Source organism: Geotrypetes seraphini, chromosome 6 (genome assembly GCF_902459505.1).
Source record: "Geotrypetes seraphini chromosome 6, aGeoSer1.1, whole genome shotgun sequence".
In the NCBI taxonomy this organism is placed as follows: domain Eukaryota; kingdom Metazoa; phylum Chordata; class Amphibia; order Gymnophiona; family Dermophiidae; genus Geotrypetes; species Geotrypetes seraphini.
Window position 1 is genome coordinate 163670497 of NC_047089.1, and position 22978 is coordinate 163693474.

At 42.4% G+C, this 22978-nt stretch overlaps 1 protein-coding gene across 8 annotated transcripts in view; it reads left to right on the forward strand.

The window, feature by feature from the left end:
- The window catches only part of CARS2 (cysteinyl-tRNA synthetase 2, mitochondrial), a 182224-nt gene that overhangs the window by 1184 nt on the left and 158062 nt on the right, over positions 1-22978 (forward strand). For 2 of the 8 annotated variants that reach the window (XM_033949063.1, XM_033949069.1), the window contains exon 2: positions 7815-7865. Coding sequence is in view for 1 of the 8 variants with exons in the window: in XM_033949062.1 (XP_033804953.1) it covers positions 1110-1312; positions 7815-7865 (254 nt within the window). In the remaining 7 variants the exon portion in view is untranslated. The other 6 variants (XM_033949070.1, XM_033949066.1, XM_033949067.1 and 3 more) reach the window with 6 other exon arrangements.

The window sequence follows — 22978 nt, forward strand, 5'->3', positions numbered from 1 at the left end:
CACGGTGATTTGCCCTTATAGAGAGGCAGATAGATTCATCAGCTCCGGATAGGAGAAAAAAAAAAAAAAAGCGTTGGAAGCGCCGGCGGGGCTCTTCCTGGCGCTAGGATGGTAGTTGTCACTCGTGTTCCAATCTCTGCAGGCTCTACGGTTGCCATGGAACCGTTGGAAAGTGGTTGGTTGTTTTTTTTTTTCTCCTTCATACTAAGGCGAAAGGGGAGAGTCAGCCGACAAAGCCTAGCTTTGCTGCCGCAGAGCGCTGCCTGGTGCAGTACTATGGCTCCACAACCGATTATCCCTCCCCCATCTCTTTTTCTTATGTTATGGAAATAGGTGGTAACAAGTACCGGAACGGCTCTGGTGAAGTGAGATTTGCTAGCTGTTGAGAACGAGTGCTCAGGGGAAATGCATAATCCATACCCAGAGAATCATAGGAGACCAGGGAGCAAGTGATCTCGAAAGCCGGTCATATTTCCGTCATGGCCTCTTTTCCCTCGCATCCTGTACGATTCCACTTCCCCCCTCTCTAAACCCTTAATTTTTCACTATATGGGATTTAAGGTCACGGTTAAAGTGGGGCCATTTTTTTTTTTTAATTTAACGTCGGAAGTCTTGGAGCTAGCATTATTATGTACACTATGACGTATTTTCTCTTTCTCTTCAAAGAGTAGCTCGCATATATTGTGCTAGTCTTCCTTTCTCTCCTCCGTCTTCCTGTTCCGGTAGGGTGTTTTCCTCGTCCCCTCGTGTAGTAGTGCTTTTCAGCACTGTCATTGCATTTCGGTTGTCGCTGTGTGTGTATTTCTCGGGCTGTTGTAGATACAGGCGAGGGGGAGGGAGAGCTGTCTGTGCAAACCTTGGCTCCTCCTCTGACAAATTGTTACTTCCCTAGCCTTGGCTCCTCCTTTTGTCGCTGTCCGGGGGTGGGTGTACACTGTACAGTATATATGTACTGGAAAGCGGCGAGAAGCCTATGCTGAATTAACAGCAGCCGCGCTAGTATGTTGCTTTGCTCTTAGTCGCTCTGTCACGTTGAGTGCGCGCGCGCTGCTACTCTCAAGTGAAACTTCCGGTGGTGAAAGCCTCTGACTGCCTCCGGCCTGCACGCCATGCTTGTTGCGGTGCTACACCGCCGGTTCTTTGGGCACGCTGGCAGGGTTTTGGCTAGGGGCACGGCGACGGCTTCCGACTTTGTGGGGCCGGGCAAAAGATGGATTCCGCCTACGGGCCATGAGACGGCAGTACAAATATACAATAGTCTAACGAGAAGGAAAGAATCCTTGATATTGGTTAATAAAGGAGTGGCAACCTGGTCAGAGACTTTATTATTATTTCTTTGTTTGAAAAAGTATTAGCTAAAATACGGTTTTAATTTCTCATTTGGGGAGGGGTGGAATTGTGTGACTAAAAGTTAGACTGTCAGCAGTGTTCTTGTAATCTTTACAGAACAGTTTTCAGTCAGTGTGTTAGCTGTTGTAGGCTGAGCACAACTAAATGAAAATACGATGCTTTTCTGTGACTAGAAATACAATTCATTCCGTGAGTGGCCTAGTGTGTTTAAAAAGCAAATACTGTAGTCTAATTTAGCAATTATTTTATTCATAGTTATCTCGTCACATATTTATGGAATCCAGAGAAAATCTGAAATAATTGACAAATACACATAACGACCCTTTTATCCTATGAGGGAACGAGGTAAAACAGGCTGCACAGGATCTGTAAAGAAAGGGGCTATAGAGCTTAGTAGTTGGTATGGTATGAATGGGCACCCTACATAGACTATCATAGGAGCCAGCTCTGTGGGTGCTTGAGCACCTCTAATATTTAACATACTCCTTGACTGTGCCCAAGAAGTGGTAACTTATATTGGGTTTAGCATCTCCAAACACTGAAAAGTTGGCTTCTCTGCACTGTATGTTCTTTATCTGTCATTCTTTTCTGTTTCTATTGTTAGTACATGTTCTAATTTAGCTCTGCTTGCTGGCCTTGATGGAAAACAAATTTCTGCTTTGTTTTTGCTATATAATAAAGATATTTTTCCAGTTCTTACGTGGGTTGAGTATCCACGCTGGCCCTTAGCTTGGACTTTCTCTAACACTGACTCTAAAAAGCACCTTCAAATATTGGAACACTACTTCTACTTTTTGGTGTACAACTTTTGTCCTTTATGATCACAAATGCATTCCAGTTCTTAGGAATGCATGAAAGATATGTATGCAGATTTTATGTTTGATTGATTAGAGTTCTTGTGTCAGAGTTGGCTACCTGGGAGCGACTCTTTCCTTCCTCTTCACCAGGCAATGGTAGTGGTCGCATTGCTTGAGTAGTTGGTAAAGATCAACTTAAATACCTCCATGGTATAAATGCATAAAAGGCTCTCTTTCAATTAATTCCATCAGAGATTTACATACATCAGGTCTCAATGTATGCAAATCTCAAACGTATTTATTGCGGTAATTCTAGAAACCAAACTGGATTGATGTACCTCTAGGAGAGATTTGGGAAACAGGTCTCTTCTTTCTTTCACACCTAGCCAGTCTGTTTTTTAGGAGCACAATGAATATGCATGAAATACTTTGATGTGCACTACCTCCACTGCTTGCAAAATTATCTCATTCTGCAAACGAGGTGTGCATAGGAACAGGGATTCCCCCCCTCCCCAGGTCCACGGGACTCCTGTGGGGATGGATGCTGGTTTTCCAGGGTTCCCACAGAAATACCAGCCTACCTTTGTTCCAATGTTCCCTTTAAGCTTCTTTGATCCCTTAGCGCACCAGTTGCTGATTGCTACTCACATGGGGGAGCTCTGTACATCCACCAATCAGGGAGACAGAGCTGGAGCTTGATGGCCAATCTTGAGCCCTTCCTTGTAGAAGTGCTCCTGATTGGCCATAAAGCTCCAACTCTTTCTCCCAGACTGGTGGATGTGCAGAGCTCTCTTAGTAGTGAGCCTTGTTACCTTAAGCCTGCCATCACTCACAGCGGCTGTCAGAGGAGCGCAAAAGAGACTGGGCAGCATAACTGTTCAGCTCCGGAGCCGGACTACCTTGCATTAAACTGCTTCAGCCCAGCAGGTACCAACATTAAATATGTAACGCCCCCAGTGCCCTAGATACATTAGATAAAAGTGTGAGATACATTAGATAAGAGTGAGAGATAGGGAAAAATGCTTGAGTACCTGAATAATTTGTAATCTGCATAAAATTGTAGGATATGCAGAATATAAATAAATAAATAACTTTTAAAAAGTGCAGAGGGGGAGAGAATCTGCCTTAAATCTACTTCTTTGGGATAGCATTTTGTTGATATGCCAACCCCACCCGACTGGGGAGAGGGAGGGAGAAAGGGTATTAGTTTTATTCCTGTTCTGGTAGATGTCTGACTTTGTTTTGATTTTTCTGTAAAACTCAAAACTAAAATCAAAACTGTCAGAACTAATTGCTGCTTTTTATGGGAACAGGTAATTTTTACGGGGGGGGGGGAGGAAGAGATGAAGGGGATTCCTCATGGGGATGGGTAGGGACGGAGAAGATTCTAGTGGGAATGGGCGGGTATGGGCGGCATTCTGGCGGGGATGGGCAGGATTATGGTGTGGATGGGTGGGATTTCTGTCTATTGCAAACCTGACTAGGATCGGCTTTAGAAACAGTCCTAGACCACTGTCCACGTGGTGGGGAAAGGGAAGAAGGAAATGTCAGTTTAGTGGTCATTGTTGTGCTTTTAGTTATAGTTTGTTTTTATTCTGCCTTCATTCAAAGTGGAATACAGATAATATACATAATTATAAAACATGATACATGAAACCAGAATTGCTACAAATATCTATAAGACACCAAACATATCCTAAGTTATCACAGGTCATATACCCAAACAGAGCTACTGCATCTGAAGAGGGTAGGCACCTTTTCAATTTAAATGAAAATATATTTAAACTATATGCTCCTACCTGTAAACATTTTTCTCTTATAAAGCATCATGAGGAGCTTAGACCAATCAGCCTGTATGACTGGCCTCTATGTTGTCTATGGTGCCTTTCATGGAGATTCTTGGTTTACATATTGTAAATATAAGGTGGGAGAAAAAAAAAAAAGAATGCAATAACTTCATAGGACAGCTAAAAAGGAAAGCATGCTGAAGATGGGTAGTTTGGATGTGAACTTGCCATCTAAGAAGCCAAGGGGTCTTTAAAGAAGATCTGAACCTAGTGTGAGACGGTTCAAATTGACGTGTCAAGGCCAAAGAGAAAAATGCACAGTTTGGAGTAGAGTCCAAATCAGATGCCACAGGGGTAATGGCTAGTCTAAATCCAATGGATGAAAATAAGACAGAGGATGTGTAGCGTGAGGCTAGATAAGATGGGCAGCTTGTGTAGAGTGCTCTGTGTGTGTCTGTATCTTGAAATGAATCCTGAATGTAATAGGTTCTAGAATTGCACACACATTGTTCTACTGCAAGCTATGAGGAAACCTTTCTCTATAACACTTTAAAAAAATATGTATTTTGAATTTTATACTTTCAAGAGTGTTTCAACTGTTAGTTTGCATAGATAAGAAGTACCAGTTTGGTTTTCATCTCGTACTGCCAAAGGAGTTGAATTGGCACACGTTTGAATTCAAGTAGCGAGACTTCATCCCTGGCTATTGTCTATACATCCTGGAGAAGCATTCATAATTAATTTATCCTAAACATCAACTACATGTGTAAACATTTCATTTCTTTTTTTTTCTCCATTAGAAACTAGATAAGTAAGTAATTCAGCCAATAATGACAGGTATTAACCAATATTCGCTTTAAAAGTGCTCGCTCTTAACCAAAGTGCATGCAACTTGATAAGCTGAACTTGTCTGTTGGCTTATAGGAAATGGAAAAAAATGATTTTAAGTATTGGGCACATGAAAAGTGTAAGGCATGGTTACTAGACACTGTACAAATTGAAATAAAATCAAGTGACAGGTCTAAAGTTTTATTAGGGGATGAACAGACATGATCTTACAAAGCTAGTTTTCTTACAGGAAATTGAGTAAATGATTTTTATTTTAGTATTTATATAGCTTAAGAGGTTTACATTCAAGGAAAATGCTGGTGGGCTCACACTCTTATCTACTGTACAATGGGGCATTGGGGGATTAAGTGACTTGGCCAGGGTTACAATGAGCAGCATGGGATTTGAACCCAAAACCTCAGCGTGCTGAGGCTGTAGTTCTAATCACTGTGCCATACACTCCCCAGATTTCCAGAACCAGTTCGATCCAGTCCTGATTTTATCCTAGTGCATAGAAGGACATGTAGGGCTCCTTTTACAAAGCCACAGTAGCATTCCCCCCCCCCCCCCCCAGCAAATGCACCAAAGCTCCTTTGGTGCATTTGCTATAGGGGAATCGCTACTGCAGTTTTGTAAAAGGGGCCCAGTAGTCTTGCTTTTTTAAAATAATGCATTAGAGAAACCAGAAATTTAAATTCTCACATTCAGTGGAGTAAAACAAGATCGTGATCAATCTATGCTGAAAAAATGTAATCATTTGGCATCCCCACGCACAAATGAAACCTCAACAATTGGCACCATTGCTTTTAAATTTCAAACTTGTGCCAGTTTCAACACATGTGTATGCTCCCTTCTGTCTAATACATAAGTACATATTGTTTGTGATTTTCATAAGGTAATAATATAGAAATAAAACCTAAAGGAAATATGGTGATAACCTTTTTATTGGACTAAATGCATTTCTTCATTAGCTTTCAAAAGTAACCTTTCTTCATATCAGAAATAAGCAAATATTGACAAATATCAATATATATAAGTTGAAACATAAAAGCATTCCAATGGCAGTCTCACAAGAAGAGGGAAGGAGTGGGTAAAGTGAAAAACAGGGAGGGCTGGGTGGGTGAGAGACAGATAGATATGGATGGGTGATAAGGTGACAAAGCAGTATAATTCTATGGTTTGTAATGTGATAGAAAACCAAGATCTTTAAGTCCTGTCTGGTAGGTGTCAAAATATTTTATCATTTTGATTTCAAAGATCTTGAATCAAAGATTCCTGGATTTTCTTAATTTCATTTTATTATTCTTACAATAAGATCATTGATGCAGTGTTCTGGTTAAGTGTTGTCCAACAGAGGTGATATCCTGGTTGGCACTGCAATTTTTAATTTGATATCTGTGTAGATTGATCCGAGTGTTTAACAGGTGGCTTGTTTCTCCCTCTTTACACTTTTTATATTCAATGATATATACATGACAGAAGTGGAGAATGATACGGGGACAAATTTTTCCCCGTTCCCATGGGAACTCATTTTCCCGTCCCATCCCTGCAAGTTCTTTCCCTATCCCTGCTCCATTTCTGCAATTCAGTCCACACCTGCACAAGCCTCAAGCACTTTGAAATCGTAAGTGTTCGAGCTTGTGCGGTTAAGGCTGAGCTTACAGGAATGGGGCAGGGACATGGACAGTGACAAAACGACGGGACAGGGAAGTTGAGTTCCTGCGAGTACGGAGAAAAATTTGTCCCCATGTCATTCTCTAATTAGAAGAACCTGCAAAAGATTCCCTTCTATATATTTTTCCCATGTGAGTGACTGGGGGATCCTATGAAATGTGTTGGCATAGATTGCAGCTTGTTATATTGCAGGGACATGTGATGTACTTTGTGAGCTTGTGTTGGGAATTTGCTTTTCACTAGTTTTTGTTTCAGATTAGGTGGCTTTCAGAAGGCTAGCATAGGTGGAGTTGAGAATATTTCTTTAGGTAATTCATCCTCCTGCTGTAGTGGCTGTAGATCTCTTTTTTTTTTATTTAGGGCTCCTTTTATGAAGGTGCACTAGCGTTTTTAGCACATGCACACGATTAGCACACGCTAACCAAAAAACTATCACCTGCTTAAAAGGAGGCGGTAGCGACTAGCGTGCGGGGCATTTAGCGCACGCTAAAACCGCTAGCGCACCTTTGTAAAAGGAGTCCTTAGTAATTTCAATTATACATATCAAGTATAGATATACAAGAAAAGAGTAACATTGGTGAAACATATTTTACAAGAAATATTACAAATAGAAACTAATTCTGAAATCCACTTCAAGGAGAGATTTGCGAGGATAAACTAAAAGTAATTAATTCCTGATGGAAATCCAGTTAGCATTCTAACTATAAACAATGAGATCCATTTTCTGTTTTAATTACCCTTATTTTCATGTTCCAATAGAAATTTCTCCAAATGAGAATGATCAAAAAAATATAAATTATTTACCCTGATAATGTAAAATACATCTACAGAGAAAATGCAGGAAATAGTTGTTCCAATAACCAAAACCCTGGATTTCATGGACAAGAATTGTTTCCTACGTTCCTGAGTTGCTCTTGTTACATCTGGAAAATTTGAATTGACTGTCCACAAAAAACATTTTTTATAAGCTGTAGCTCTTTCTGTTTTTCCAGTTTGAGTAGAATTGAACTTCCATATTGTATAAGGTACATTTCCACTTATTTTCTCTCTGAATAATTTCTATTTTTTAAGATGATATATATTTTAATTTATATATGTACTGTATATTTACTTATATTGTTTATATGCTCTTTGTATTTTGAGTGTAGATGTTGTGACTCCTAAGGCAGGTGGGTTTCTGTGAAAGCATGGCACCATGTCTAGTCAGAGTCAATACAGTTTGATTAAATACATTTTCTTCTGTTGGTTGGAAAACATTGTCAAACCCCTACTTCTTATTTGTTATTGGTTTCTGCATAGGGATTACCCCTATGCCTTTTATTTTGTTTGTTTCTTCTGTTTATTCAGATCTACTCATAAATCTTAACTTTATTTACAGGTATAGCTGTGGGCCAACAGTTTATGATCATGCACACCTGGGGCATGCTTGGTGAGTTACACTAGTTAAAATACAGTGGTGGTTCTGAAGAAAATGAACATGATTACAGCCTTCCTCCAAGAAATGTGTTTATTGATCATTGTACGTAGTCAATACAACTTGGATAGGTTTGGAGAATAATCAAAAAACCCAAAAAGTTTGCTAGATTTCCTATAAAATGAGAGTGAGCCAGGGTTAAATTTCCTAATTAGACTTTGAACTTAAAACCTTTAGGAATAGACTTCACACTGTCTAATTCTCTAAATGAGACCCTTTTATTCTCATCGGCTCATTTGGAAAATCGGGAAAAACAGAACAGTGAAAAACTCCATTTGAAATTGGAGAAAAATTGTTCTTCAAAAACAGACTTATATGGGAAAATCCCAAGGCATGGTCTCATAATAATAAATCTTAGAACTAACAAGGTACTCAATCTGAACAGTTCTAAAAAAATAAAAAATGCATAGCTTGCAAATCTTGTCTTCAAATATGCTGCAAAAAATCCCACGAATAATCCATCAGATCACAAATTTGAAAATCTACAGACATCAGGAAGAGTCCCAGAAAAACCTTGACAAGGGTCACTTGTTTCACGGATACTACCACTGCTTCTTTTGCAGAGACTATTTGAAGACAAAATTTGCAAGTTAAGTATTTTTTTGAACTGTTTTAATTGAGTGCCTTGTTAGTTCTAAGATCTGTAAGAAAACTATGTTTACTTTTTTGCTATTATTATGAGACTCTGCCTGTTTTGGGATTTTTCTGTATGAATCTGGATTTTTGAAGAACAGTCTTTTCTCTGATTTCAAATGGAGTTTTTCACTGTTCTGTTTTTCCAGATTTTCCAAATGAGCCAATTAGAATAAAAGGGTTTCATTTAGAGAATTAGATGATGTGAAGCCTATTCCTAGAGCTTTGAATCTCAAAGTTTGATTAGGAAACTTAACCCTGGCTCACTCTAATTTCATAGCAAATCTAGGAAACATTTTTTTTATTTTCATTGACAGTAGTTTGCTCCCTTATATACCTTAATAGGTTTGGAGAATGCAGCTATTTAAAATGGGACCAAGAAGAGTACTGTATTGATCTTTATTACTGAAAGCTTGATGTTTCTATGTAAAAAGTTAGTGACTCGATAAATGGTACATATAGGAGCTCATTTTCAAAGTACTTAGCCACATAAAGTATCATAGAAACCTATATTTTGTGTGTCTAAGTGCTTTGAAAATGAGCCCCATATTATTATAAATTGAGCTTAGTTGAGAGAGATTACTTTGCTGCATTGCGGGACATGTCCCTCAAGATAACTATGGTGATTCTCACACAGATGCCAGGTTGTTTGGCTAGGGAGGCTGTTGCAAAGGATGCCCAGTACAAGGGTGGCGGTCGGCCTTCCAGAGAAAGTGGTTCATCAGCAGACTGAAGCTTTGAGCTATTTGTCTGGTGTTGGAGAAGAGTCTGGAAGGGTAGGTGGTCCAAGTTTTCTTGGACAATGGTACAGCAGTGGTGTATGTCAGTTGCCAAGGAGGCACCAAGAGTGTGCAGCTAAGCCTGGAAGCCTACTTATTTTTCCAGTGGGCAGAGCTATGCCTACAATCAATCTCCACACACATGTGGGCATGAACAAGTCCAGGCCATTACCTCAGCAGGCAGATCTTAGACCCAGGAAAATTGACATTATCTGCAGCAGTGTTCCAATGGGGTCAGCTAACTTTCGATATGATGGCTGCAGCGAAGAAGAGGAAGGCGGACTGTTTCTTCAGTTGAAGATGCAAGCCTGGAAGTGAAGACCTAGACACTCTATTCCAACCCTGACCAAAGAGCGAGCTCTTGGATGTGTTTCCTCCATGGCCCATGATAGGGTGAATACATCACAGAGTAGCAAACCAGGGAGAGTGGTCCTCGTACCATCGGATAGGCCACGCAGGCTATGGTATGTGGATTTAGTGCATCTTCATAGGGACAAATGCCTCAGACTGCAGATGCAGCCTGATCTTCTATCTCAGAGCCCAGTAGTCATAGAAGATCTGGATCGCTTGGTCTTATGGCATAGCTCTTGAGCATGTGGCATTAGAACACAAAGGATACTCAGACATAGTCATTGCTACTCTCCTCTGAGCTAAGAAGCCTACAACAGTCTCTGCTTACACTAAGGCATAGGAGATGTTTCAGCACTGGTGCACAAAGGAGATGGTGGAGCCATTTAGTACTCCGATCTCAGTGGTGCTAGCTTTCCTCCAAGCAGGTCTCAGGGTCCAAGTGGCGGGCTTCTTGTGCTTCAGAGCCTGTGAATGTAAAGCTCTAGCTTCACACCTAGACATAGTCAGATTCATAAAGGGAGCACTGAGGCTCAGACCACCAGTAAAGCAACCGCTTCCTTCGTGAAACCTTAATGTGGTTTTGCAAGGCCTCCATCAGACTCTGTATGAGCCTATTCAGGAGCTGTTCTTTTTGGACTATACTGTCAAGACCGTTTTCCTCGTGGCCATTAAGTCAGCGAGACGAGTCTTCGAGCTGCAAGCTCTGTCCTGCAGGGAGCCCTTCCTCAGGATCTTGGAGGAGAGAGAGTCCTCGCACACGGTTCTGTCCTTTTTGCCAAAAGTACTTTCAGCATTTCATGTTAATCAAAAGTTAAGATTACCAGCATTCCAGACCACAGGGTCAAAGAAAAAGGACTGGATTCTGAAAAAAATGGATGTGAGGAGTGTCCTCCTACGTTATCTAGAGGTCACCAATGAGTTTCAACTGTCGGATCATCTATTTGTGCTCACCAGTCAGGCTAGACGTGGTAGACTAGCATCTAAAGCTACCATTTTAAGATGGATACGGATGGCTGAACTCCTCCTTGAAAGCGCATTCCACAAGAAGTGGGCGGAAGCTTGGGCTATTGCACCCAGAGATGTTTTGATTGTTCACTTAAAATGTTTAACATGTTTCAGAGCAGAACAGATTTGTAGTTTGGGGAGTCTCCCCATACCACTCCTTTTTATTTGTTCCTATATCGCCTACTTTGGTACACACTGAAGGGAGCAGCAGAACCCTCTGGAGTCGGAGGTGGCATTGATAACCTGGAGTGTATTCCTTCTGCACAGCTCATGAGCATGGGGAGAATACCTATTATCCAGAATGACACACCTATCTACTAGAAAAGATATTAGCAGTGTAAGAACCTAATCTCTTTTTGCTGTCTTCATGGCTGAGGCTCACTAATATGAGGTAGGACCAGCAGAAAGGAAGTATGAGGGGTTGGGGTGGGGAAGAGAAACGTCAGGCCTAAAACATGGGAGGTGAAAAAAGGATGGAGACCTGAAAACCTCCATGCCAGTGAGTGAAGACCAGCTCGTGTTTGTTCCATTGACTGTTGTAGAGTAGAAGAGTGTTAGCCTTGTGCTGAGGAACTGGGGAAAGCTAGCTTAATAGAAGAAGCTGAAATACAGTAGTTTCTGCTTTGCTGTCTGTGGGGAAGATTCTCAAAACCTAACATTCCTTTAATGTTTAACAATTTTTATTGATGATATCACAAAAACTACAACAGTAAAGAGAAGAACAACATAACTAATATCATCGCATTGATACATAATATCCATTGATGACAACTGATAAATACAGAACAGTGAATACCAAAGCATTCAATTTCAAATACAGATAAAAGGAAATACATACAGGGAAGGCCCAGAGGCTGTAGTCATCAAACTTTTGCAAATAAAGAATGCCATAAAAGATAAACATCCCACCTATCTCTCTCCCCTGTCTCCCAATCTTCCCCATCATATTAGACAGTAAACAGAAACAGACTCTGCATAGATCCCTCCAAAGAAGCCATTCCGGAACTTGGAGGCGAGGAGGATGGTAGTTTGAGTGCAGCGCTCCTCTCCCTGGACAATCTGCCTGCTTTTAAATATCAGCAGCAGTGGGAGATCAATTGCTTTTACACCTAAGCAGCAACGGGACCAACCCACCAAAAACCCACAGTCCCGGTCCTGCAAAAATATGAGCTCCACCCTCCCTGCAGTTCACTAGGAAAATCAACTGCTTTTACACCTAAGCAGCAGCAGGACCAGCCACCACTACCAAGAGCCCTTTGCCCCGATCCAGCCAGGCATGTGAGCTCCTCCCTCTGCAGTCCATTGAAGAGATCAATCTACCTGCTTTTAAATATCAGCAACAGTGGGAAATCAACTGCTTTTACACCTCAGCAGCAGCGGAACTATCCGCAACTACCAAGAGCACACAGACCCGATCCAACCAAGAGTGTGAGCTCCACCTCCCCCTGCAGTCCACTAGGAAGATCAACTGTTTTTTACACCTAAGCAGCAACAGGACCAGCCACCACTACCGAGAGCCCTTTGCCCTGATCCAGCCAGACAAGTAAGCTCTTCCCCCAGCATTCCGTTGGAAAAATCAATATGCTTGCTTTTAAATATCATCAGAAGTAGGAGATCAACTGCTTTTACACCTAAGCAGCACCAAGACCAGCCGCCACTATCGAGAGCTTTTGTCCCAATCCAGCCAGACGTGTATGCTCTTCACCATACAATTTGTTGGAAAGATCAATCTGCCTGCTTTTAAATATCAGCAGCATTGGGAAAACAACTGCTTTTACACCTAAGCAGCAGCGGGTCCATCCGCAACCACCAAGAACCCACAGACCCGAACCTGCCAGGAATGTGAGATCCGCCCCCCCTACAATTCGATAAGAAGATCAACTGTTTTTACACCTAAGCAGCAATAGGACCAGCCGCCACTACCGGGAACCCTTTGCCACGATCCAGCCAGACATATAAGATCTTCCCCCAGCATTCCATTGGATAGATCAATCTACCTGCTTTTAAATATCAGCAGCAGTGGGAGAACAACTGCTTTTACACCTAAGCAGCATTGGGACCAACCGCAACTACCAATCATGACAGGATCATGACAGGAGTGTGAGCTCCACACCTCCTGCAGTCCGCTAGGAAGATCAACTGCTTTAACACCTAAGTAGCAGCAAGACCAGCTGCCTATAATAGGAGCCCTTGCCCCGATCCAACCAGGCATGTGAGCTCATCCCCCTATATCCCGTTTAAGAGATCAATCTACCTGCTTTAAATATCAGCAGCAGTAGAAAAACAACTGCTTTTACATACAAGCAGCAGCGAGACCTACCGCAACCACCAAGAGCCCACAGACCCGATCCTGCCAGGAGTGTGAACTCCTCCCCCTGCAGTCCATTGGAGAGATCAATCTGCCTGCTTTTAAATATCAGCAGCAGTGGAGATCAACTGCTTTTACACCTAAGCAGCAACGAGGCCAGCCACAACCACCGAGAGCACACAGACCCGATCCTACCAAGAGTGTGAACTCTTCCCCCCATGCAATCCGCTAAGAAGATCGACTGTCGGCTCCGGGCGGCTTTCCCGCAGAGGAGAGAATCCTGCATTCACCGTGGGCCTCATCTGGGGCAGCCTCCTTGGAGCGGCTGGGGCACGGGCAGTGTGTCTGGGAGGGAATGCATGGATGGGAGAACATCGCAGGGGAGGAGACATAGGCATTCTGGGACTGTCTGCCAAGTCTCTTCCCTGAAGAAGCCCTTTCTGGAAACGTCAATCGCTCCTCCTAAACTTACTTGCTCCACTTCATCACTGATGCTGAAACCGTGGATTGAAGACAAAGTTTTATTTTATTTTTCTTTCCAGCTTATGATTTATCTTTAATCTTATCTATTGTTTTGCCTTTTGTCTTTGTTTTGTTCTATTTCTATCATTTAAATTTCTCCAGAATTCTACTGTTCAACGGCTCCCCCTTCTGCTTCTATTCCTTTCTCTCCTCTCTTCTACCTTCCAAAGTATTTAGATCAATGCTGTCTTGTTAAAATGTTTATTTTATTTTTATTTTTCCTCTAACTCTACTTTTCACTTCTCTATTACCCTCCAGGTACTTTAGTTAGATTGTGAGCCTTCGGGACAGTAAGGGAATTTTTCAAGTACCTTTCTTATTTCTAATCTTAATGTATATTTTCTGTAAACCGCTTAGAACCTAACGGATGTAGCGGTATATAAGAAATAAATTACATTACATTACATTAAATTACATCCAAGGACCTGTACTCTTATAGTCCTCGGATTAAGCAAGTGAGCCAGGTACTACAATGGAAACAACAGCACAAGGTGCCCAACAAGATCTCTAAAGAGAGAGACAAATATCCCCCCTCCCCCCAAATTTTTATCCTATCTGAGGTTCAGGCTGTATGACAAAGTAAAAAATAAAAAAGGAAAGGGTTATATTAGAAATAAACTAAACCAAGAGGGAAGTCAGAATAAAGAACCCACAGCAGAACTGTAATCCTAGAGTATAGCAGTTTGGGGATCTATGTCTGTATCTAGAGGACACTACTTTTGTCTAGGTAAGTCTCCCAATCTATTTCAAATTTGACTATGAGCTCTTGGGGTAAGGGACTTTAGATAAGGGGCTCCCAAATAAAAAGGAATGGTTTCTTCTGCTTATAGCGTTAGCATCTTGGGCTTCCCAAACAATAAGAAGGTGGCTGTGATGTAATCCACACTTGCAGGATTGTTTCATGCCCCAAAGAACTTACGGCTCCTTTTATCAAGCCGCGCTAGCGGGGTTAACGCGCATGACGTTTCATCATGCGTTAACCCCTGCTCTGGCCTAAAAACTACCGCCTGCTCAAGAGAGGCGTTAGCGGCTAGCACGACCGGCGGTTTAAAGTGCACTATTACACGCGTTAAACTGCTAGTGTGGCTTGATAAAAGGAGCCCTTAGTTTTCTAATCCAAGTCAAAGTCCCCCGTCCCCTAAAAGTATAGATGCCTGCTAATCCCAACAGCAGTAAGTTGGGGCAAGATATTCCTTGCCCTAGAATTCTCCTTATGTAAGCACATATTTGCCTCCAAAAATGGCTCACTTCTGGGCAGGTCCAAAAGACATGTATTTAAGTGGCCCTTTCTAATGAGCATTTTGCCACACATCCGTAGTTAGATACTCCATGTGATGAAGTTCTGATGGAGTCATGTAAGCCCTTTATAAAAATCTGTATCTACATTCCCTGAGGGAGGCACTGTAAATCAAGGTAGGTATAGCTTGCAGACTGGTCCCTACCTCTCAACCATGTGGGAGAGCTCCTAGATCCCTCTCTCATATTGCCGTCAGAGAAGAATAATCTGTCGGTGGCCAAAGGGCCCCAAGAGCTCTGCCTATACCTGAAATTGAAGGGCGGTCTTGAGAAATTTTTCCAAAAACCCCCGAAGCTTATCTCCCAGTTGCAGAGCAAGTGCAGCCTAATCTACTGATTGATAGGCTTAAAAATTATAAATCCCCGGGACCGGATGACATCCATCTGAGAAAGGAGCTATAGCTGAACTGCTTCAACTAATAGCCAATCTGCTTCAACTAATAGCCAATCTGTCGATCAAATCGGGAAGGATTCCGGAAGACTGGAAAGTAGCAAATGCCACGCTAATCTTCAAGATCTGGAAATTGGTACGATGAGCGAAGTGATTAAATTTGCATACAATATGAAGTTATTCAGAGTAGTGAAGACACAGGACTGTGAAGACCTGCAATGTGACATAAACACGCTCGAGAAATGGGCTGCGACATGACAAATATGGTTTAACGTAGATAAGTGTAAGGTGATGAATGTCGGTAACAAAAATCTGATACACGAGTACAGGATGTCTGGTGTGGTACTCGGAGTGACCCCCCAGGAAAGAGACTTGGGAGTACTGGTAGACAAGTTGATGAAGCCGTGCATGCAATGTGCGGCGGATGCGAAAAGGGCAAACAGAATGCTAGGAATGATTAAAAAGGAGAACACAAGCAGATCAGAGAAGGTTATCATGCCACTGTACCGGGCCATGGTATGCCCCCACCTGGAATACTGTGTCCAGCACTGGTCACCGTACATGAAGAAAGACATGGTACTGCTCGTAAGAGTTCAGAGAAGAGCGACTAAAATGGTTAAGGGGCTGGAGGAGTTACCGTACAGTGAGAGATTAGAGAAACTGGGCCTCTTCTCCTTTGAAAAGAGGAGATTGAGAGGGGACATGATCGAAACATTCAAGATAATGAAGGGAATAGACTTAGTAGATAGAGACAGGTTGTTCACCCTCTCCAAGGTAGAGAGAGCGAGAGGGCACTCTCTAAAGCTAAAAGGGGATAGATCCTGTACAAACGTAAGGAAGTTCTTCTTCACCTAGAGAGTGGTGGAAAGCTGGAACGCTCTTCCGGAGGCTATTATAGGGGAAAACACCGTCCAGGGATTCAAGATAAAGTTAGACAAGTTCCTGCTGAATCAGAACGTACGCAGGTAAGGCTAGTCTCAGTTAGGGCACTGGTCTTTGACCTAAGGGCCACCGTGTGAGCGGACTGCTGGGCACGATGGACCACTGGTCTGACCCAGCAGCAGCAATTCTTATGTTCTTAAGTTGATGAAAGGCAAAGCAATGACCCCATCCTTGAGAAGTCTTCCCAGAAAATTACCCGGGGCTCAGGACGTGTTATAGAAGAGAAATTCCTGAGGTCTCTCAAATTCCTGAGGTCTCTCAAAAAAGAAAGGTGTCATTCTCTATCCCGGGAGCGAATTCTAATTTCCCTCGATGGGCAAAAGATTTGAAACCCATTGTTACCTCCTAATCCCAGGTTCAACAGGTGCCAAGTCTCCCACAAGGGTCGTACCAGCTAACTAGATTTAAGATAGGAGGGAAGAAGGTGCAAAGGAGCCTATAAGATAGAGGCTTAATGATAAGGAGCCATGAAAGCCCGTTCAAATTCTAGATGACCATAATACTGACTCCCCCACAAAGATGCCATAATAAACAGGCCTCATTATATAGTTTAATGTCTGGAAGCCCCAATCCTCTCCCCCCCCCAATCTGCCAAATAGCCGGGACAAGGGAAGCTTAGATTTTTTTTTATTTGTCCTGCAGAAACGCTGCAACATCTTATGGAGGCTGACTAAATCCCCTCTACAAAGCTTCAAGGGAAGTGATTGTAGAATGAATAACCACATGGGAAATGTCAACATCTTGTAGAGGTTAATCTCCCTGCCAGTGTCAAGGGAAGAACAGTCCAGATGTCAAGCTGTTGTTGAGTGCCATCTAATAGGGGACGAACATGGGTCAGCCACTGTTCTTGGGAGATATTTAAAGGACTCCTGTGCCCATCTAAGCAGAAAGGAAGGGCCCCACTCCCTACACAAAGTGTCCCCAGGGGACATAGCCTCTGAGTTATCCAGGTTGAGCTTAAAGCCTGAGAAATCCCCATGTTCTTGCATAACTTCTAATAAGATCTCCAAAGAGGTCCTCGGCTCCACCAAATGTACTATTAAGTCATCTGCAAAAGCTGCCACCTTAAATTCTTGATCTCCCAATTGCATTCCCTGAATTTCTGGGTTAGCACAAATATCTTGGATGAGTGGATCAAGGGTAAGTATGAAGAGTAATGGGGACAAAGGACATCCCTGTTGTGTACCCCTGCATATAGAAAACAGATCCTAGAGGAGTCCATTAATCCAGAGATGAGCCCTGGGGTCATAATAAAGAGTCTGAATACCCTGTACAAAATAGCCCTGAAATCCATAAGTGAAGTACCGTATACAGGAAATTCCATCAGACACAGGCCTCCGGTCCCTAGCCACTTGTTCCATAGCTTCTAACAATTGCCTCATATTGCAGGTGATGTAGCGGCCCCTATTTATGGTTCATGTATTAGATCCGGTAAAACTCTCATCATTCAGCTCACCAGAACTTTCGCCAACAACTTAGTTTCAAAAATAAGGCGTGAAATAGGTCTATATGAGCCCAGGTATAACAAATCCTGCCCTAGTTTGGGCAATACCGCCATCCTGGCCTCTCACAGACTCTCTGGAAGGGCTTCATTTTCTACACTTGGTTAAACATAGCTACCAAAGGCAGTGCCTAATGTACCTTTAACGAGGTCACTAAACCTGCTCCAGCCGATTTAGTGGGGCAGTATTTTATCGGCCAGTTATCAGAATGGCTCACTGTGGTCTTTTTCCGAGCTTCCTAGCTGTCTCTGACTCTGTCATGCAAATGTAGTACAACAAGGTCATTAATGTTAAAATGAGTACTCCAGGCATTTCTCTACCCTTGCTGAGTGATTCCTAACCTCATTGTAGCACATTTGTGGGCACATTTTTCCGGCAGGGTCTGAGCTGTCGTACCTTATTTTCCAATCAGTGCCTGATTGGCTCAGGCACTGACAAGAAAGTAGGGTTTGAAGCTCAGACCCCCCTCACAAAAAAATACCCCAAATCAAGAAAGTAAGGTTTGACAGCTCAGACCCTCCCTCACAAAAAAAAGACCCCAAATCGAAGATTGGTTGGAGGAATGCCCACTCCTTACACCATGGCACAACTCCCCCCAGCAGCGGGAAAGATGTCTAGTCCCTCCCAATCCCGCTGCCTTACAAACTCCCCCTGGCAGCAGGAGGGATGCCCACTCCCTCCTGCAGCCTCTGTTGCACAACCCCCCGATACCCCCCAACTGCAGGAGGGATGCTCACTCCCTCACCTTGCCGCTGTTGCCAAGCCCCACCACCCCTTTCTTCACGAAGGCTGGCCAACCCGTCTCTTCTCTCTCTATACTTGTTCCCTTGGCTTCGTGGGATGCGGCGGGGGTGGGACCTAAGGTTCTGATTGGACCAAGCGCCTAAGGCGCTCCCATAGGGTGTGTGTGCTTTGTCACACACTAGAAGTTGGAGGACAGTCTGGAGCAGGGGTGTCAAAGTCTCTTTGAGAGCCGTAATCCAGTCGGGTTTTCAGGATTTCCCCAATGAATATGCATGAGGTCTATTAGCATACAATGAAAGCAGTGCATGCAAATAGATCTCATGCATATTCATTGGGGAAATCCTGAAAATCTGACTGGATTGCAGCCCTCTAGGAGGGACTTTGACACCACTGGTCTACAGATAAGAGAGGAGGAGCAAAACTATGTAAATGAAGCTTCTTACAAGAGATCTCATGAGATGTTATTTCCTGAACACTTGGGTAGTCATAGAGTAATGGTTTACAAAAACAAGATTACTAAGGTAAGAACCTAATCTTTCCTTTCCCCAACAGGAAAGGCGGGTTAATAAAGTTTCCAACCATAGTAAGGACTGTCAAAACAAGAAGCAAATAAAGCCACCCATGCAAAAATATCCACAATCATGAAAGCAAAAGTCTTCACTTAGGATCTTGGACAGCAATACTTCTTATCATGAGGAACAGATTTTTTTTGTTCCTCAGTCCACCTGCCTCCACTTTTGCAGGAGTTGACTGCGCAGAACTCCTTAAGGGCTGCCCAGAAGGCAAGCTGGCATCCTCCGCAGTTGGTAATCCAGCTTTAAGAAAGTAGGTAGACAAGTCCTCCAAGCAGCAGACCTGATAACTGCCTCCCTGCTATTGTAAAAGAAATTTCATTTGTATAAAGCTAGCAATAACGAATCTTTGATGAAGGATCTCAATTCAACTCCAATCTTTCTGACATTTTTGTGTTGCAGAGGCCACATCTGAATAGATCTTAATCTCAATGGAATCCCAGAGAATAGGACCATCATGTCTCCTGCTCAGAGCACATGTTCTTTATCCATGCAACTATGGAAACAGACTATGATGTCTCATGGAAGGTTCTGCCCCTAAGTCTCGGAACTCTTGTTCAATAAGCAACTCTTCTGTCGGGTGCGCAGTGGATTTATTCTGCATCAAAGCAGAACATATGGTCAAAATTACCTCCTTGCTTTGTGCATCCACTATTATTTCAGGCATCCTGTGGAACCAAAAATTCTGGTGGCAGGATCGATTTTCTAGGTCCTCCAGCTTAAAAAAAAATATCCTTATAGCATTTCAAACAGGTCACTTGCTCCTGAAGATGTATCAAATCCTCTTCATAGATGTCCAAATGAGTCTCCACCTCCACAAAGTCCAACAGGATTTTGTTAATGTCAGAGAAGGCATGTTTTGTATCAAGCTTAAAAGTTGCAAATTCTCCCGTCAGATCTGAAAAGCCTTGCCTGATATCATCTTGGAGAGTCAACTGTTCACTGCCCAGTTCAGATATGTGATCCACGGACTCCAAAGGCTCCGTTGATTTGGCACCTATTTAGCTGTTTGGTCTCATGGTCTGCAGCATCATTGATTTGAGAGTAGGACTTTAGTCTGTCGGTCTTTAGACATCATCATTAACCATCAGAAGCTGTATACACCGAAGGATACAAAAGTATGGACAGATTTCACTGCACAGGATGGAGAATATTAAATTAATTTGTCAGCATGTGTCTGAACAAGGCTTCCATTGCTGGCCATGATGTTGCATCCTCCCCTCCCCCTTCCTTTTTTATCCAAGCTATTGAAGATGCTGTTTATCACCACTGTCTTGACTTTTTCATCTCAAGCTATGTTTGATTCAGTCCAACCTCACTTTCACCCTCTACATTCTACACAAATAGCCATTGCCAAAGCTTCTCGTGATCTATTCTTGGCCAGATCCAAGGGCCTTTATCAATCCTCATTTTCCTTAATCTATCGGCTTCTTTCAATATGATTGATTTTGGATTTTATTAACTGAAAGCAGAATACAATACATTGAATAGTAATCGGGAACTCTGATATTTTTCCTGTCTCTCCCAGCAGGCTCACAATCTGGTGCCTGGGGCAATGGAGGCTGGGATCAAACTTACAACCTCAGGGTGCTTAGGCAGCAGCTGTAACCACTAGGCCACTCCTCTCTATGTTAGATTTCAGGGCTCTGTTCTGTCTTAGTTTTCTTCTCTTTCTCATCACACTTTAGTGTATGCTCTGGTGGATCCTCGTCTACTGCTATCCCATGTTAGTTGTACCTCTGGACTCTCTTGAGACCTCTTTTCTTCTCTCTCTATACTTGTTCCCTTTGCACTAAGATCTTCTCTCATGGTTTTCAGCATCATCTTTATACCAGATATTTCATCAGGAATCCAGGTCCAAGTCTCAGCCTGCTTGTCTGACATTGTTGCTTGGATTTCCCACTGTCAACTGAAACTGAACATGACTGAGCTGCTTATTTTTCCCCTAAACCAACCTCTTCTCCTCCCCCATTCCCATGTTCAGTGGATAACACTGCCATTCTTTGTCTCCTCGCCTTTCTCTTTCCATATTCAACAGACTGCTAAAAACTATCGCTTCTTTTTCTATAACATCACCAAAATTAATTTATTTCTTTCTGAACACGCTACAAAAACTCTTATTCATGCTCTCTTCACCTCCCACTTAGACTACAGCAACATGAGCCTTATAGGTCTCCTCCTAAACCATCTTTTTCCTTCTCAATCTATTTAAAGTTCTGCTGCACGACTTCTGCCAATGTTACCTCTCTCCTTATATCACTGTATTGCTCTCTTCATTTTGGTGTACAGGTCAAACTCGTCTTACAAGTGTATTCATTCTGCAGCTGCACAACCAATGATCATGCCCCGCTAACGTCTTCTTCCAGTTCTGGGGCAGCGCAAACTGCTGATCATACTGAGGCTGCAAGTGTAGCCACATGGGAAAATGAGGCAGGCTGTTTTGCCACTGCTGCAGCTGGTACACAATAGTCCTGAACTGCTGCATGAGAGTTTTCAAAAGTGGTGCGTTGCTCCCATCTCTGGTCCTACTCAAATCCATGCTAAAAGCCCACATTTTTGGAGGTTGTTTTTTAACTCTTATTTACCTGTTCACTATTTATGTTTTAATCTAATCTAATCTAATCTAAACCTTAAGTTTATATACCGCATCATCTCCATGAGAATGGAGCTCGACACGGTTTACAAGAACTTAAAATAGTGGGTAGAGAAGAAGAAAAAGGATTACATGAACTTATGTGTAGAAGGGGGGAGAGAAAGGGGGGAAAGATAGAGCTACAATTTGCTGAAAAGCCAGGTTTTCAGTTGTTTGCGGAATAACTGAAGGGAGCTCAGGTTCCGCAGCGGGGTGGTGAGGTCGTTCCAAAGACCTGTGATATTGTTCCCATAGTCATTGTAGTTCCCTAATTCTTTGTCCTGCTTCTGTCTTAAATAGATTGTAAGCTCTCTTAAGAAGGGATTCTGTTAACTGTTTAATGTATAGCACCAGCCTCAGCACCCTGCGCTGCTTCTTGTGACCCTGGGAAAGTCACTTAATCTCCCATTGTCCCATTGCCCCAAGTATGAGTCCACCAGGACAGATAGGGAAAAAATGCTCAAGTACCTGAATATAAACCACATAGGCTATAAGTGGTATATAAATACTCAAATAAAATAAATGTCTAGTAGCACTATAAAAATGTTTAGTATTAGTAGCCCTTAGTTTTTACTGCATTGGGAATAAGTTTTTTAGTCTGTGCATTATGTTTGTCACCTGCTTATGTTTGTCTTACATTTCTTGACGAGCTTTCAGGAATTATCAAGGTACTCTAATGAAATCTCATTAATTTTTGTAACTTGGGAAAATGTGCCTCTAATTCCAGAAGAGGGCAGACTTTGATTCATTAAAGCTCACAAAAAACAGTTTTCAATTTATGTAGCATGCAGCTAGTAAGATTCTTTAGAATAACCAAATCTAATTATTGCATAACTTGAAAAGTGCACACTTACAGTGTAACACACTAGCATGTTTCCCTTCCTCCATTTGCAGACTCAAGAATGCTTGTTTGGAGGACTTGGGAAAAGACTTTGATGGTAGTCTGTGTGATTGGATATTTGGGGGAGGGGGAAGCTAAATGTTTAAGAATGTTTATGTACTGTGGTGTTTGTGTCTGTTTGGAGAGCATACATGTGTGTGATGTGCATGTGGGATGTATGGGGTTGTGGCATTTCATATGAGGGTGTATGAGCCAGTATATTTCTGTATTTAGGTGTATAGGCATGCTTTTCTCTTCCCCCATGCTCTGTTCTCAAACTCCCATCCCCATACACCTTTGCCCCTCTCAATATATGTTTTGTTTAATGCAACACTTGTTATATACAGAAGCATAAGAGCTGTTTGCACAATAATAAAAATTCCATTACGTCTATTTCAGACCAGTCCAGACTGAGTGGGTTATGTCCATCTACCAGCAGGTGGAGACAGAGAAAAAATAGTCCCAAGAACATTGCCCTTTAAGGGTATCGTGCAGCATGGGATATTCAGTA